The following is a 19,236-nucleotide window of genomic DNA, read 5'->3' as shown; positions in this document are numbered from 1 at the left end:
GAACAGCAATGTTTCTTATATTTTGACATGAATTATGATTTAATCAGTAATATTGTAATGATTAAAAGAGTTCATGTGAATATGGAACTAGAGTAGTGATGTGTCCTAGATGGATTTATAAAAATTTGATACAAATTATAACTGGATACTTGCAAATATTTAGTCATTTTATATCCGCTCATCAGGAGCTCTTGTAGTACAGAGAACATGTTTACATGGGTTCTGCATGTTATAAATTGAAAAAATACAATACATTCATATAATTGTTTCAATTTCAGGGTAATTTAATAGTTTTCATTTCATGTTTCATTCTTCTTTGCATATTTCAATTTGATTTTCAGGGAGGAAGTTATATTGAAAGCATCCATTAGAAAATGGGTTCAGGCAATTCATTAAAGATGTAATTTCATAATTGAAACTGAAAGGTACATTTTTATGAACAAGCACTTATGCGGACCATCTTGACAAGGAGTTCCGCTGAGCTCGTATCATTAGGCGTTCGCTTTCTGCTCGGATGACGTCAGAGTCTTGCACGGGAAAGAGATTTACGTCTGAAGCTTGTACCCCTGAAGCCTGCTGTTCAGAATTGTTGAAAAAAAATGAATGGTGAAACCATAGACCTAATTTGATTGACAGAAATAACAGACCCATCTCTGGATGGCAGATTTGCACACGATGCGGCACAGGCAGGGAGTAAACAAATTATACCTGGCTTCCCTACCCTCGTTCCAAGTTAGAACGGAGGATTCGTATGTTCTTCACCTGAACCCCTGACCCGTATGATATGATTTCGTTGGGAATGAGCATTTTATTTCTTCGATAGACCTACTCGGGATATGATACAGATACATTTGGATCCATGCCAAGACTTCTCAGATGCTCAGTAATGGATTTTAGTAATCGGGGTTTTAAGACTGTTGCAGAGGTCCTTATAACACTGGCAACAGCTTTTTATGGAGTGCAGATTTGAGGGTATAAATGCCATGGACCGCTTTGCTACAATGATACAATACTTAGCCATGACGAAGACAACGTACGGATGAGAAAATGCCATGATCAAATTAAAATATGGTGTCTTCGCGATGCTTGTCATATTCCTTGCAGCTGGTGTGACTGTCTTCTCTATTTGCGAATAAATTTGTACTGTAACTTCCTGTAATAGTGATCTTTGCAAATCATTTAAAGCTGCTGCAAATGACTTGATTTCAGATTTGTATGAAATTTATTTTTCAACACATTCCGTACATTCTTACATGGTTTTGATGCAGTTGCCTGGTGGTCTCAGTCTGAAACACTCTACAGTAAAATACCTCCGTGTGATTTTGAAACACAAAGGTATTATACTCTTATACGTGTACGTGTAAGTTCTATCATTATCTCAGTTAGTAAACTATGCAATGATATTAGTGTGATGATTAGGTGGTACTTAGGGATACAAGGTTTATATGCACTGCGCTCTTGGAATGCAGCAAGACCCCCTTGCCACACACCTCTGAATGCGCATCCAAACAGCCTATGTACTGTAGGTCATAAATATACAGCTGAAGTACAGGCCTAGCCAATCTTTGGACTCTGTTCATTTGAATGTATTATACACCTCCTCCTACATTGTAGGCGTTTGTCATTGTTTGCCAATATCCGTCAGACTCACAGCTGAGATGTGTGGTAAATATTGGCTTCATGCTTGTGGCATAGTTCTCACCAGGTCTAAAGATGTAGGCATGCTAGTGATGTATGCCATTGATATTCATCCATTTCTTTTTAAATCTTAAAAGGCTTTTTGTTGTCACATATTTTGCAGAAAAAGAATGTCATGTCATAAGCAACAAAAGTCTCAATTTGAGCAAATATTTTCTTTTTTAAACCCAGGAAATCCATCGTTTTCTTCTTGCAAGCATCCTTATTATTTTCTCCTCTTTTTAGTTTGCATGATAAATAGTATCATTCCATTGTGATAGATGGATTGTTTGAATGCCAATTTTGTGTGTTCATGATATGTTTCCATTAGCGGATACCAGGTATTGCATATCTATTTCACCTAATTACAAAAGGACCTCGAGGCAGAAATTTTGCGTTTATCCCAGCATACTAAACTCCAAATCAAATGCAGTCCCTGAGGCAGAATTCCAAATTGTTTGGTCATAGTATGATGGCGACCGACTTCATGAATTGCTGATGATGTTCAGAGAGCCGTCTTGAGCCTGTTGATTCAAATTAGAATTCAGGATGAGAACGCCCTAAGTGAATAGCTTAGGATGGCAGGTAATCCTGCCAAATGCTAAAGGTGTTGTCTTCATTTGCAGTATTTGTGTATTTGCCAAGTACTGTATAACTACACCATGTAGGTGTTTAGGGTTCAACAATACACCATAATAATACTGAAGTGATATGGGTTGGTCGCTAAATAGTGTACAATTTTGTTGGAGATGGAGTATGCTATCATTAATAAAGACAGTTTTATGGAATTCATGCTTATTCTGAAGTTAGGTTTCAGATACATGTAATAGGCCTACTCAGTTTCCAAACCCTGTAAACAGCATACTTTGTGCAGGAGTCTACCGGTGTGTGTATGAGTGTATCATGCAATTTAGTCCCCACACAATAATCATGGGAAAATGACTGTGAATGCCATCCCTTGGAAGCTCTAGTAAGCAAGTTTCCTGTCCAGGTGCAAAGTATGAATGCTTTATCAGTGGCACACAAGCACACACTCACACACATGACTATTGACTCCCAATACATTTTCAATTTTCTACAGGGGGTTGGCAACAGGTCAGTTCAGAGTTCAGCTCATGTGCACATTTGTACAAATTACCTTCCTTATTTTCTCAGGTGGGTAGGCACCTCACTCATTTTCAAAACAAGATACAAAGCATAAGCTAGCCCAGCATAACAATTTATGGAATTTATCAATCATATTCAAACAAAGAATGAACTTGCAAAGACCAGGAGTTCAAGATGAATTCATGTTAAGTTCACAGGTAAGCATATTAAAAACAGCCAGATCAATCTGTAGTACCAAGCAAAATGTAAGGCTTCCAAACATGTATTCAAACTTTATATATCAGATATATCTCTCTTTTTCAAGTAAAGATCTACAAGGTGCACATTCTTGGATAATTTGCTTGACATGACATACATTTGTACTATATGAATATAATATACAGATATCACATTTGTTATCATTTGATAACTGATATCATGTAGTTATGCAAAATCACTTTATGTGATGATTGATCTGCTTCTAAAGTTCAAAACTGTCTCCACAAGGGCATATCAGTATCTCCGGTCCACTGGCAATTTTATAAGGGAGGATTCGATCGATTATTTTCCGCTAGAGTGACGGAAGGCAAGATGGAAGCGTGAGAGATCTCATAACTGGGTCATATTTCAAACCCTTGTGCCTTGCCTAGGAACCAGCTAAAAGCTGCTATCTGTTGTTCAATCTTGAAGGAATATTTTTTCTAGAGCCATACACGTACTGTTTACAAATGACAGTATCATACCATGATCAGTCTTGCACTGATATGCATGCACCAAGGCATCAATAACTCAAGGCCATCCGACCGTTCATATGGACAAGAATTGGAAAATCTGTAGCTTGTGATGATTCCTATATCTACAAGTGTGTCAAGCAGCATTTAAAGGGTAATTCCAGACAGTTTTCATAATTTCACATCATTTAGTACATACAGTCTGTAAATTAATAGTGCCATGTATAGATTTGCGGAATTTATTGTGGTCTTTGAGCAGATAAACCAATACTCTGAAAAACCCCAAACAAATTACACTGATCAAGAATGATGGCATGTGAGACTCCCATATTCTAGTGATATACTGTAAAACAAGGAATGTTCGTGTGCATTTTAATTTCGCGAGAGCCAAGATTCACAAAATTAAAATGCAATCAAAAGTTCTTACCTACACTACACTGTATATGCATTGAATGCCAGAGGCAATTTGCAAAATTTCATTCTGCGAAAAAGGCTGTCTGCTCCAATTCGCGAAAATTTCATGCCACGAAGATATCATGTTTTACAGCAGTAATGTAACTCCATTACAATAACACTCATAAGCTTTGCCTGTGTAGAAGCTATGCATGCTGTCCTTTTTTTTTTTTTTAGTTCTCCTTCAATGAGCACCCAATCCTGCATTCTTATGTGAAGCTGGTATGTCATCATCCTTGTTCACTGTGATTCATTATGAATTCTGAAATTATTCTTATTCCTTATCCCAGTCACTAAAAATTCTGCAATTCTGGTTACCCAGTATAACCAATTTACAAATGTTCAAATGCAAAAGTCAAAAAAAAAATCATCTGGAGTTCTCCTTTAATCTACTGAGGATGGGATGATTTTGCTACAACACGCATTTCCCCATAGACACCTACCCCAGTATACTCACGACTCGTCTTCAACAGGTTTACAGAGTCTTGTGTATCAGCAAATTCTCATAATCGTGTCTGTGTAATAGATAATTGTCCAGTATCACATAAGTGTGATGGGGCTGCAGAATGTTCTCATGATATCAAGGCAAGGATATAATAATCTCTGGACAGTGTAAGGAAACTGCCATGTAAGTCATCTCTGTTTCCATGGAGACCAGCCAAGGACTTTAAGATGGGGGGGGGGGGGGGAGGGGTAGAATAGAGACATTGTTTACAATGTCTGAGATGGGGAAAAGCAAACCTGGTACCCTATTCATGATATGTTTGCTGTAGACATGTTACAGCCTCCGCTGTAGACGTGCCACAACCATGGCAAGCTCTTACAGCACCACTGTGTACATTATGGACTTTAGCCACAATCACACCAATGCAGCTTTGCAAACTAAATCAATTAACCTTGATATTTGCAGCACAGTAATTTTCACAAAATGTAAAAGATTTTTTTGTGTGTTTTTCGGTGACTGCATCAACGGAAAGGTAGAAATGTTTTTTGGTGACTGTTATCAACGGAAAGGTAGAAATGTTTTTCGATGACTGTTATCAATCGAAAGGTAGAAATGACAAAATAATGCTATGATCCACATAATATGCCTGTCAACTTTCCACAGTGACTGTTCTGGTATGCTCAAATGCTCTCGTATGTTTTATCATTATTATTTTCAATATTTTCATCATGGGACTGTGATCATTATCATCCTTTCCATTGTCATCATCGTTGTCATAGCTATCATCTTTTCTTTGATTGCAGACAAAATATCAGGAAAGAATGCTGCACTGAAAGAAGCAGTATAACAGTTTCATACAACTTTGGATGGTTTTAGACAAATTGATCATTTATCTATGGAGACAGAATTGCAGAGTATAATATAAACCAAAGATATGCATTATAACAAATGCACCTTGCTCGTAAACATACCCATTCACACACACACACACACACACACACACACAAACACACAAATACACACAAGGGTGGGTACACATAGTTTTCGACAGGGTGACCACAGGCAGCTCAGAGGCCAAAAGGGTTAATGCAGTTTCTAGCTTCATGCAGCCTGTTAAAGTAGCCTAATGTGAGAGTTGCTTTAGATGGACAACATTTTTTTTTTTTTGTCCCACACATCTCTCTCTGATTAAAGACAGAGGAGGAGTATCGCCTGTGATGATCAGTCAAAGTGATAATGTACAAACTGATTTGTGGTTATCGCCTTTATACCTCACTCACTCTTCATGTGCTGATGGACCATCACTTAGCCTTCTTTCCGAAAGGAGATTCCCCCCCCCCCCCATGCTCTACTTTGGGATGAGGGAAAAATACAATGACATACCTAAGTCTTTTCTTTTATACAAGTACTGTACAATGGCTGTAGATGTGAATTTGCAGCAATTACTATTACCTCAACTAGGAACATCCAGTTGTGCTTGTATTTGGTAGGAAGTAATGACAAGGGTGTCATTTGAAGGTCAGAGGTCACTTGAAGACTAAACGAAAATTAAAGATTTCTGGTTACAGCTTCAGCTTTGAAAAATCCAGTGGGGAATGTAATTTAGTTGGTAAATAAAAATTATTTTAGTAGGTACGTAAAATTAAAAGAGGGTTGATGGATATTCGCTACGGTCAATGAATGAGGTCAAAGTCGAGATCAATTAACTTTTTGTAAATTTAGTTCATATAGATGTGTACTGCAGTCAAATTGATAGGTCTTCTTAGTGGCAGTGTTTTGTTTTGTTATTTTGATCCCCCCCCCCCCCCACCACAAAGCATTCTTAGGGCTCTACGTGTGTGCAAATGCGCACTGAGGTGAGGACCATCATAGTTATTGTATGACTAGGCCTACATATGCATCGTTATACCAGTTACCCATACATTCAGTGGAGTATGAGAATATGAATATTTTACAGGATTGCTCAGTCCCTGTTTCATAAAAAGCCAGTTTGCAATACTGGAGTTGCAATAATTGCATTTCTATTTTGCAGTGTAGAGAAAAGAATGTCATCAGTTGGCGGGTTGTTGACCTGCCATCACTGGTATTACCATGGTAGTATTGCCATGGTAGCTGCAGTTATTTTTAGTTGTTGCTGTCTGGCAATGTTCTTCATAAATGCTTTATCTCAATTCAATTCATTACAAGTTAGGGGTGTAGGCATGTACACGTTCCAGGAATTGAAACTTGCCCACGATTCAGATTGGCTGTTCATACCCAGTACATGGCGATCATTTCATGCTCTGAGATATTAACTTTACCACAGCTCAAAATATCACATTGAATAGCAGTTACTAAAGGAAAGTATAGCCTAGCTATCAGAATGGATATGAATTCAGTCCCTACACTGTATAGCCATTTCAGATTCATACACATGATCGTCATCATAGAATGAAGTTGTACAGATAGGTATTAGTTCTCCTTTCAAAAATGTCTTTGATAAGAAATTGAAGTATCAGTTTGCTTATAGGGGATTGGTATGAGAGCATCAGCATTTGGAATTTGAGACATACTGTGTGAGGGTATTGTTCCAAAATCCATTTCAAAACCATGTGGAAACAGTTTCTGTTAGAAATAACCTATTGCCAAGTGATTTCTGTTATCGTTTGAGATGTAAATGTTTCTAAACATTGAAAATAAAAATCCTTGAGATCAGTATGTACAATGCTAGAACCAATCTAGTTCTGTTTTTATGTAGGAATGCTTTACTGTGAACTGTACATTCAGGATGTTGTAGTATTATTTTATTCACTCAAGTAGACATTTTTACACTGAATTTTCAAAATATTTTATTTATTTATTTTTTTTTTTTTACTAGGCATAAATAACTAGGAGTGTGTAGAATTTTGTTTGAATAGTTCACACATAATTGTCCCCGCCGAACGAGTTCGAGCAGGGGACTATGAAACGGGCTCCGTACGTGTGTGTGTCCGTGTGTCCGTCTGTCCGTCTGTCCGTCCGTGCGTCCGTGTGTGATCAAAATGTTCAAAATGCTACTCCTTTGCCATTTCTAACCCGATTTTGATTCTGTTTGCTTTATATGATAGCACTACATGGGAGCTTTGAAACTTTTATACAGAATTTCAGTTGTGACCTTTGACCTTGACCTTTGACCTATATTGTACATTTTGCTTCAAAATGCTACTCCTTCGCCATTTCTAACCCGATTTTGATTCTGTTTGCTTTATATGATGGCACTAGGTGAGGGCTTCAAAACTTCTACACAGAATTTTGACCTTTGACTTCTTTGACCTTTGACCTTGATTTTTGACCTATATTGTACATTGCCTACAAAATGCTACTCCTTCGCCATTTCTAACCCGATTTTGATTCCGTTTGCTTTATGTGATGGCACTAGGTGAGGGCTTCAAAACTTCTACACAGAATTTTGACCTTTGACTTCTTTGACCTTTGACCTTGATTTTTTACCTATATTGTACATTTTGCTACAAAATGCTACTCCTTCGCCATTTGTAACCCGATTTCAATTCCGTTTGCTTTAAGTGATGGCACTAGGTGAGGGCTTCAAAACTTCTACACAGAATTTTGACCTTTGACTTCTTTGACCTTTGACCTTGATTTTTGACCTGTATTGTACATTTTGCTACCAAATGCTACTCCTTCGCCATTTCTAACCCGATTTCGATTCCGTTTGCTTTATGTGATGGCACTAGGTGAGGGCTTCAAAACTTCTACACAGAATTTTGACCTTTGACTTCTTTGACCTTTGACCTTGATTTTATTACTTATATTGTACATTGGCTACAAAATGCTACTCCTTCGCCATTTGTAACCCGATTTTGATTCCGTTTGCTTTATGTGATGGCACTAGGTGAGGGCTTCAAAACTTCTACATAGAATTTTGACCTTTGACTTCTTTGACCTTTGACCTTGATCTTTTTACCTATATTGTACATTTTGCTACTAAATGCTACTTCCGGCGGGGACATATATTACGCACCGCGTAATTTCTACTTTTCCTTGTTACTTGTATTTTGAAACTTTGTTGAACCCTACAGCTGTTACTTCCCCTTTAGTTCTTAAGATTTTATAGACTCTAAAATTTAGGGGGAAATATACAATTCAGGAATGAAGGATATTCACATAACACAGCACATCAGCCATTACATATCAAATTCTGAGAAATCCAGACATGATACCAGATTGCTTAGATTATATTCTTCTACTGTCCTTATAATTTGCTCTTAGTAGCATAAAATGCAATATTTTGAATAGTGATTGCTCACTGTAATATAACTAGAATCCAAATATGCGTGGAAATATGAATGCACCATCGGCTTGCTTTCACCATGATTTATGCATGGCTTTGATTTTGTGTGAAGAGAGACTGTAGGAGTCTGAGGAATGGGTTTATTACTCAGCTCTGTCCAAGGCTATTGATTAAAAATTGCATCTGTCACCATGGCAACGAAGTGTAGATTAGACTTCCCACACATGGAGTGGTTGTGCAGAGCCCTGGGCAAGATTTATAATTAGAGGTACAAGCAATGCCTCATCTCTACCTATCTCTATCGCTCTCTTTCTCTCTCTCTCTCTCTCTCTCTCTCTCTCTCTCACTCTCTATCTACTAGTATCTATCTGTCTATCTATCTCTCCAGCATAATCCCTATACCATTTACCTGATGCCATAAAACTCTAAGATGAATATGAATTAAAGCCTTTATATAGACAAAAAAGAATATGTGAAATATTTGTAAGGGCAGTTTTAACCCACAGGGGAAAAAATACAAGATGAGATAAGAATAGTAAGACTAAGAGAAATAAAAATGATGCTGAACTTACTTTCAAAGAAAATCGCCAAATATTTGTAAGAACTTTGACCATGTGAATGTTACAACTAATCTGATGTATGTGGGGCCCTGGGCACATGCTCAAAATGGCTATGGCTCAAAGAAAGAGGTTTGCCCTACCTAGACCCTGTTTACAGTGCGGGGCTGGGCCGACCCCAGCTTCAATTGCGGGGCTGGGCCGAGCCCAGCCTCAATTGCGGGGCCAAGCCCCGCAATTTTGTCAGTTTACACTGTCGGGCTCGGCCGCGCTTTTAATTCAAACCTTTCAATATTTTGTCGTAGTGGCGCTCTGCTTGTAAACAAACGCAATTTCGTATAGTCTGGTTTTCAGACCCTTTGCCAACTGGATTCCGTGGCGACAAAGTCGCCGTTCGGGCAAAGGCCTTTGCCGAAGGAGAAATCCTTTGCAGGACAAAACCACCTTAAACTATACTAGATTTCGATGTTAAGGGGGTTAATATCCTGAATAGCGAAATAGTACGGGCAGAGGGTTTGGAAGCCAGACTAAAATTGGCTGCACATTTGGCCCAGTTTGCGTTTACACTGAGAAAAGGCTGGGCTCGGCCGCGGTTCGGCCGTGGCCGAGACCACCTCCAGAGCGTGGCCAAATGCGCGGCCAATTTTGGCCCCGCATTTGGCCTTATGCACATTTGCATTGAAATGAAGGCGGGCTCAGCCGCGGCCTCGCCTCGCACTGTAAACGGGGTCCAAGCAACAGTTAAGTGAATTCCTGCCCATGGAATGTATTGGGAGGGAGCAGGTGACTGAAATACTTCGCTACTAGGCTGTTGGTGGGGGGGGGGGGGGGGGGGGGGGGGAGAATCCATAAATTGTATTACATTGCAGAAATGGTACATTTGTATATTGTCAACAAGGGTGAAAATACCTAACTACTATGCTAGTAGTAGTCGACCCAAAGAAGTACATTTTAAGAAAAAGAAATGCATTAAACCTGATATAGAGCAGATGTACTGTAGGTGAATTTTGTCTGTCTTAAAATACTTGATAGTAGGGGCCTATTTCATGGAACTCCTGGCTGCTCTCCCATGACAAGAAATATGAAATTCAATAGTGTCAAAGCTCTTGCTTTGTACCTCCATGATTATACTCAACCTGCTTTTCTGTATTCCAGTGCTCAATACTGAGCATTTTTTCCTTTTTTTTTTTTTTTTTTTTGGATAGTAGGCCAGGGCAGCAGTAATTTGCTCGAGAGGAAGAGAATCATCCATTTCCCATTGTCCCTTTCAATTATGCCCAAACCAATTACCATGGCTGCTGACATCCAGCACTACAAGGCCACGGGTTTCATATTTATGGAACTATAACACCCGTGATACCTGTGGCATCTCGCACAACACACACACACACGCACACACACACAATACACAATACATGTACATGATGACTTTATTCAGCAGGGTTACCTCATTTAAAATGCAACCAATTTTTATCACCAGACAAATTGGTTAGGCATCCTATCAGTTATAGACCAGTATTCCCTGTTGTGATTCTTAAAGGGAACCCAAACCCAAAGAGCAATGTGGATTGAGTAAAAGCAGCAACATTAGTAGAACACATCAGTGGAAATTTGAGGAAAATCAGACAATCGATGCAAAAGTTATGATTTTTTTTAAATTTTGGTGTTGGAACTGCTGGATGAGGAGACTACTAGAGGTATGACGTATGTGCGGACAACAATATAAAGAAAATATAAAAAGAAAATTCCACAAAAATTCACTTTTCTAACATAATGAAAGAGCACTTGACTATAAACTGCTATCAGAAAGCAGGGGGAATAATTGCTACACTTAACATATGTCAGTATCAAGTTGATGGAATACTGTATACGCCATATATTTCGTGAGTCTAAATTTTTGTGAATCAGGGATACGATTTCGCGAGTGGTTAAATTCGCGATCGTGGAGTCGTGTAGGCCTACTGAACAGAGAAATGTACACGCGAACGTCACATTCACATCGTGATCAGAGTCAATATTTTCGCGTGTCTTAAATTTTGCGAATGGCACCTGATTCGCGAATGGCACCTGACTCGAGAAATTCGCAAAAATTAAAACCTCGCGAAATATTCGGTGTATACAGTATGTATTAGATTTTGATGGAAAATACATTTTTGTGTGGCAGCAGGGCAACTAATATTTCTAGTTGTGTAATTGAGATCAAGCAACCCATGGGAACATACTTAGTACAACGAAAACTGAAACTGTCCATGGGTACCAACAGTGAAAACATTTTCTCTTCTACATATGATGCCTTCTGGTAGTTTGTCCTGATTCTGCATTTGTGTTTGTTCTTTTTACTGAACAGTTTTATGTGGGGTACATTTTCCAAACCTACCATCATTCTAAAAAATAGTAGTGTTGTCTCAAGTGCCAAAGGCTAGATATTTTCAAAGTTTTTACTGTACAATTACACAACAAGCACTCTCCTGGCATACAATATGACAGTATTAAGTCCGCCAGTAGAGAGATGGGTCGGTTGTTTGATAGCCAGAGGCATAGAATCAGGCAGTACTGTGATGTTGAAAGGAGAGTTCCGGAATTCCACGGCAAATTATTGCCACTCAAATCTTGCCTGCTGTTTTTCAGAGTAATTCCTGCTGACCTATTGTCAGTGTGCACCTGTGTGAATGATGTGCTAGCTCAAAACTGGTGATGCATTCAAGTCTGCATTAAACAGAATTGCAACAGTGCATGTTGCTGCACAATGTAGTCCCCTCGCCTCGCTTGAGCATTGCATTGATATTTAAGCACTACTTCAAAACAGTGATTTGATCCTACTGTACAGGAAGGAGTCCCACTGGTTCTTAGATAGGAAGATTTGCTCTCAACATAGAAGATATTCTTTTAAAAAAAATGAATTGTGACAGGTGCGTTCTCCCAAAAGCTGTATGGCAACAGATATACACATATTTCCATATAATTCAGGACTCTAGCCAATGCATAACCTAATTGTTTATGTGTGTATTATGTGTTTGTGTGTGAGTGGGTGTCTGATTAAGAAATGAAAACATCAAGCCAGGACTGCTTCAAAGAACAAACAGGCCTATTGTAAAATGAGCGACGTAAGCATACATTTTAATTTTGTGAATTCTGCGAGAGCCAAGATTCACGAAATTAAAATGAATGCGAAAGTTTTGGTCTGCTCGGTATGCATTGAATGTCAGTGTCAATTCGTGGAAACTTCATGTCACGAAAAGGGCCATCGGCTGCAATTCGCGAAAATTTCATGCCGTGAACATTTCTTGCTTTACAGTATGAGTGTTTATTATGAATTTCTTGTCGGATTTTAATGTATCATTTCATTTCTAATGGTAAATTTTTTTTGAATCATTTTACCCTCCACAGGGCCTCATTGTCGACCAGACGATAGAAAAAGTGTCCTTCTGCGCACCGGACAGGAACAATGACAAGGGCTTCTCCTACATCTGTCGGGATGGAACCACCAGGAGATGGCTGTGCCACTGTTTCCACTCACTCAGGGAGCCTGTAAGTTCTTTCCCTCCCCCTCCCTTTAACCCGTTCCATACTGAATTCTGAAATGCCCATAGACTTTATAATGAACAGGCTACCAGGTTCCCGTACGGAACAGTTTATTATCGTTTGTTACCTCTGCCAAGGGAGGAGGTTATGTTTTCATAGGCGTTTGTTTATTTGTTTATTTGTTGGTTGGTTGGTTGGTTGGTTGGTTGGTTGGTTTGTCTGTGTGCAAAATAACTTCTAAAGTTGTAGACGGATTTGGATGAAACTTAAAGGAAAGGTTGAAAATAACACGAGGAACATATAAACAAATTTTGGTAGTAATCCAGGAATTTTATGTGCCATGGTTTAAACCCCTTGTGTGCCACATTATTCTGAGACACCAATGTAGCCATGCTTTGGAGAAACAATCCGCTTTTCAAATCTCTTTAAGTTGAAGTAGATTTTTGTTACCTGGAAATGTAATGAGCAAAGTTGTCGAGAAAATGCCAAACTTTGCTCTGATGTAAATTGTATGACAAATCTACAATCGTTTTTCTTTCACATGACCAATAGCCATATTATTGTAGTAACAGTTCTAGAAACTTGGAATTTACTCGCAAATCCAGTAGGGAACACCACTTGATAGCCAATCACCACATAAAATCAAGCTACCTGTGGCAGGAATGGAATCACGAGAAACACTTTCATCGTATCGTGGCATTTGACGATTTATCGGTCTGTTTTGGCGGCTTTGTGCTTTTGATCGGAATATGCGAAGTTGGCATGCCGTCGACTGATTTGGAAGTGCAAATGTGGCACATAAAGAGTTAATGATTATTGTCTGTCGGTCATGAATATTAAAGTCTTCAAAAGGGCAAATTTGTGTAACCATTGTTGTTTTCATATTCACTCAGTCATATTTTTGGATGTTTGGTGTGTGTAGAAATTTGGCAAAGTGTCCATAAGGGACTATCAAAGTGCTAAAATATGAAAACAAACTCAAAGTATGAAAGTCTGTTCACAGTAGAATTTGTTAGGAGGCAAGGTCTGCAGATGTATGAGTTTAGTCTATCATTCAACAGCTATACAAATCAGGACACAGTAAAGCTATGTACCTTGTAAAGTGACTTTAAAAGAATGCATTAGAAATGAACTTGTTGCATCAGAGGTTCTCATTTATTTGCCACGTTCAGCAATAATGTCATGTCGTTGCACAGAAAATATATTATGGTCATCAAAATCGTAAGTTGTTATCCTATTTTGCTCTCCAAAGCAATTTGGGTCATGAAGTGAAGGGGGGGGGATAAAGAAAGACAAAGATAGCATTGCAATGTAAAGCTTCCAAAAGTAAGTTTGTCATTATTAAAGTATCATGGATTGCTAAAACCAGGACAAAATGGCGGTGGGAAAGATTAGCTTGGAAATTGGCAGTTTACTATGTAAGGCAGGTTAATTTTAATGGAGGAGGTAACTACACAACAGACCTGAAACAGAAATCCCATGGCAAATCTACCCTCTGGAATGATTATGCAACGAGCTCATCTGTCTGTGTTACCATGGAGAATGGAGGGCCAGACAACGTTGGAGAGGCAAACAAAACAAATCAAAAGCAAAAGTAGACAAACAACCCTGGGAGAATGATTGTTACCTCCATGAATTATTCATTATCACCTCCTGAGGGAAACAATAGAAGCACAAATAAATCACTATGTTATGGTCTATTCGTCAACATATTGCTCTCATCGATACTGAATTGGGCAACATTTGATACCAGAGTGACGTAAGCTATTTGGTCTGTAAACAACTGTCAAAATATGCTGTAGGATATCATACTGTTGTTAGGGGCCCTGCCTATTCACCAAGGGTAAAAGCAGCTACGGATTGCGCAACCTCAAGGCACACACGTGTCTGCCACATGGACAAATACCACAACCTCCTGGTTAGGTCACTGATCAATATAGGCCCTTGCCTGTCTCTTATTTCTTCGTTGTGAGGCACAGAGGAGAGGAGACTTGGCCCTTGCATATATTCCAGTTTAACCCTTTAAAGACCATCACTTCCAAGATATCAGAGATATGTGCACAACTATTAAAGTCATCAGTGGTAAAATTAGAGATGTCATTGCATGACAGTGGGGGACCACTTTCTGTTTGCACAGAACAGACTGATAGGACATAACAGTAATCATTTCAGTGATAATGAGCTGATAAGCATGATTCTTAACTTACAATAATACTTCTGACAGTGTGTACATTTTGATGTATAATTGTTAATATTCTTTTTATCAGTATTCAGTAACTTTTAAATTTGCGGGGTGGGGGGGGGTGGGGGTTGGGCTGATGTCTGTATTTTGTGAGGTTACTACCATAATACTTGATTGCTATTCAGTGAGAGATAATTCGATGTACACACAATTTGCCAACCTAATGTAGTCACAACTCCTGAAGGCAATATGGATGGGGATGGGTAGGTATTACCTACACTTTTCTCATGTCCAATTGTGTGTGTGTCGCTTTAAGTCAGGTCTACAGAGTTTGATTCTGAGAGAAACAAGAGGTAGCCTTTACTCCAGCCTCCATACAATGTATCTGTACAATATATTGGATTTGAAGATTTGAGTTGAGTGAGGGATAGAGAGAAATGTACAAAAACCCAGTTAACCATATTTTGTCAAGTTGCAAATGATGGAAAAAGAGATGAAAAGATCACATACTGGACATTTCTCTATGTAGCAAGAGTTAAAAAAAAAGAAGAGAACTCCAGTACTGACTTTGAAGTATTCAATATCTTAAGTGCTCAATGAACTTTCCCAGTAAGGGAAAATACAGCACAGCTTCATCACTTCCAGGAAGCCATATAAGCAGATGATTACCGGTAGTTCTACAACATGTTTTGAAATTAGAATCCTAAGAGAAAACAGTCCAAAGAAAAGAACGAAAGTGCAGAATCGATTTCAAAGGCAACTTTCCTGTCAACTGAACTTCACAGTTTAATGGAGTGTGGCAACATTCCCAAAGGTGGAGTTGTATATCAAAGAAATCATGTGTCATATGACAGAAACATGAGATAGTTGCATCTTACACAAATTTACGTGCTGGGTGAGTATTATATAATGGTGATGAAAGGTATAGGCAGTGTTCCAACAACAAGAATTGCTTCTTCTTTTATGTTTTTGTTAACTCTCATCTGCTGTCATTTTTGCTGGAAAGACATAACAAGAGTAACATACACTTGTAAGATCATATTATATTAGTATGCCCGGTGCTATCTGTGTCATTCATGTATTAAACAGCAATCTTGTATGCTATGAAATGAAGACTTTTCATTGGCGTTCAGTTTATGCAGGATTAACTATTGTAAGATTGGCTTCAAGTCAATCCAATCGAATATTTCATTGTACAAAAACAAACAAACCAACAACAAACAAAGAAACAGTGGAAATGTGTTTTCTAAAAGCATTACATACAGGATATACAAATAACAATATGTAGTTGGCATTATCAAATTATCATGATGAATACATTTCATAATCATATCAATATCATAATTTAAAATTAACATTTTAAATAATCCTCCACGCTTCGTTCAACTTCTTCTTCATCTTTTTCTTCATCTTCATAATGTCTCTGTATATATTTGATTTGATTTTTTTTTTTTTAAGAGTACAGACATGTACATGATAATAATGGCACAACTCAACCAACAGGCCACCATGATATTTCATACAGTATGATGAATGGTCCCTTCCTCTCTCCATCCTCCTCTCCATGCAACAGGGTGAACGGCTGAGCCATGCTGTGGGCTGTGCCTTTGCAGCGTGTCTCGAGCGCAAGCAGCAGAGGGACAAGCTGTGCGGGGTCAAGGTGGAGTTCGACGTCAACAAGACGAGCTTCACGCGGCAGGGCTCCTTTCGGGTCGGCACCATGACCGAGTCCATGGAGGCGGCCGAAGCGTCGGCAGCGGAGGAGAAAGAAAATGATGGTGAGTTATAGTCCTCGAATGAACACTGGATGGCAGCAAGATCATGTAATCACATCAATAAATAATTTTGTTAGCCTCCAGATATCTTTCAAGTCATGATTATTTCTCTAGTCATGTATGGAAAATCTTTGAAGAATATTTCTCGGGAACTTGAATGCCAAAAGTTATTTTTGTGAACTCAAAAGAACATGCTTCAAAGACCATTTATCTAATTACTAGCTCCGCAAACTCCTAGTTATATTCTGATCAATAGCAAACGGTTTCAGGTTGTAGAATTAAAATGCAGTATATTATTCGTGGCATTGGCCAAACAGACAGAAATGAATATCAACCCACCATTTGTCCCATTGGGTTCCTTTGATTATAGTGTGAACCTTCAGGGTTAAAGGCAGCCGATCGCCATCCCTAATGGTACGTAAACTCCGAACGACCGAAGTTTGTGTAATGCTACCACTGAGAAAAGTTTTAGTGTATGTGTGTGCGTGTGTGTGTACGCATCATACACAAACATTGTCACCGCGAGCTGCGGTGATTGGAGGAGAGAGGCCAGAAGACGCTGCGGCGTGTGTGTGTGTGTGTGTGTGTGTGTGCATGTGTGTGTACGCATCATACACAAATATTGTCACCGCGAGCTGCGGTGATTGGAGGAGAGAGGCCAGAAGACGTGTGGCTCTTTTGGCCTCTCTTCATGCGCATGCGCACTGAGAGTGTGCGTCCATTCGGAAGCTCTCGGGACAGCCATTTTGGGTTAGGAGATAAGCACAGGGAGCTCTCTTGTAGCCTACCGTATCTTCGCTGACCCATTGAGCCAGCGCTATTCTCATTCGGGGGTCACTACATTTGATACAGAATGGGGGAGGCAGCGTGTTGCGTTCGTCTCCGTGCCGCACAAACCACTCGCCACGACCGAGTGTCTTTAAAGAACAGTATACCTTTACTGTATACGCTAATATTTTCGCGTACAGATATTTTTTGCGAATCACGGTATCAGTGGCATTTTCGCATGTTGTTAAATTTGCGATTGATACTAGTAGTAGTAGGGTCTACTGCCAAGCCCGAGAAACACGTTCAAACACTTGCCAACATACTCGTAACGTTTTTCCATTTGTATTGTGACTTCCCAAACATGACAACAGAAAAGACGCAGTAGAAGATTTATAAAATCACCCAAACAATAATTACGGGAACTTGCAGTGAGACACTCACACACGGCATTCACAAGTACCTACCAAATGTTGCAACAAATAGATGTAGACGACAAAGTTTCAGAGCTGTGCTAACACTAGCGAAAGTTTTACATACATCCCTATGCCTCACCCAACCACGTCGAGCGGGTGTTCGTTCACGTAGGGTAACGTAGCACGGAGATTGCGCATTTGAATTCATGTTTATCATCGTACTGCACGTCCAAAATCGGTCGCACTGTACGCACCCGGGGGGGGGGGGGGGGGGGGGGGGGGGGGGGGGGAGGGAGGGAGGAGGGGAAAACTGGCATCGTTACGTTTTCGATGTTGTTTTATCACCTCGATAACTTGCTAGACTATGAATTTAGTAACTTTACCATTTATAAAAAAGGCAGAAAAAAATTGTACTCACCAATTTGGACTATATTTCCCTCCTCCTGGGGTCGGAAGTCCTTGAAATCCCTGATTATTTAAAATCTACATCCATGTGGCATAAATACTTTCGTTCACAAAACACAATGAATGTTCCTCAAAATGTCTCGGTTCCATCATAAATTCCAGCTTGTGAAATGTGGCATGTAAACATATGTGCATTGCTCTCAAAGAAAGTTTCATTATAATTTCCAACGCATGAAAAGTGGCACGATGAAAACACAGTGTCAATATTCTCCAAAATTTGAGTTCGAGCGTAAATATGCCAACACATGAACACTGGCATGAAGAATTTCAAAAGCTCAATGAATGCAAAGTATTTATTAAACCATGGCATAACAAATTAATTCAAAACCGCATCATGAAGACATGCTAAAACCATGGAACATCGAACAGTTTGGGTCAGAGTATGAAAGTTACTCCTCCCAGTAACCTTCCTCGGCATCGCTGTGTTCCAGCGCGGGAACAGGTTGGAGTCGTGCATCTCTTACTGCTGTAAGAATTCCAGTCTCCTGGAAACCTTTCACGATCAGATCGGGATCATTGCACACGACGTCATACACCCTCATCATCCCTGTTGCGTGGACTGGCTTGATAGCTGATGAACGAAGATCTATCAATCTGACGACATCACCAACCGTACCCCCATCCTCGATGCGCTCAGCCACTCTCGATGCATACCAGTTTGCAAACTGCCCCTGTATCTCCTTCTTGTACACGTTATTAACGGTTGCATCCAGTGGCTGCAAGATGTCTGTGCAAGCTGCGGGCACAAAGACATAGAGGAAACCCAACTCATTCAAGTGATCCAGGAACTCCTTGGTGCGGTGGGCCCTAAAGACGTCAAAGATCAGCAGTGGCTTGGTGTCTGCTGGTAGGTCATCCGTCGACTTTGTGTGAGAGACTTAAGGGACAATGA

The 19,236-nt window shown here is 39.5% G+C and overlaps 1 protein-coding gene across 3 annotated transcripts in view; it reads left to right on the top strand.

Annotated features, from left to right (window-relative positions):
• The window catches only part of LOC139726812 (protein numb-like), an 80,973-nt gene extending 63,953 nt beyond the window's left edge, over positions 1 to 17,020 (top strand). For all 3 annotated transcript variants that reach the window (XM_071637805.1, XM_071637804.1, XM_071637803.1), the window contains exons 5-6: positions 12,607 to 12,747; positions 16,497 to 17,020. In XM_071637805.1, coding sequence (XP_071493906.1) covers positions 12,607 to 12,747; positions 16,497 to 16,712 — 357 coding nt within the window. In that variant the 3' untranslated portion in view covers positions 16,713 to 17,020. The remainder of the gene's footprint in view (positions 1 to 12,606; positions 12,748 to 16,496) is intronic.
• Positions 17,021 to 19,236: the final 2,216 nt, after the last annotated feature.

The sequence above is a fragment of the Diadema antillarum genome, unplaced genomic scaffold (assembly GCF_040938485.1).
Source record: "Diadema antillarum isolate AM-2024a unplaced genomic scaffold, OU_Dant_1.0 seq00000100_RagTag, whole genome shotgun sequence".
Taxonomy (NCBI): Eukaryota; Metazoa; Echinodermata; class Echinoidea; order Diadematoida; family Diadematidae; genus Diadema; species Diadema antillarum.
Note: the sequence above shows the minus strand (reverse complement) of the source record. Positions and strands in the feature narration are given on the sequence as shown.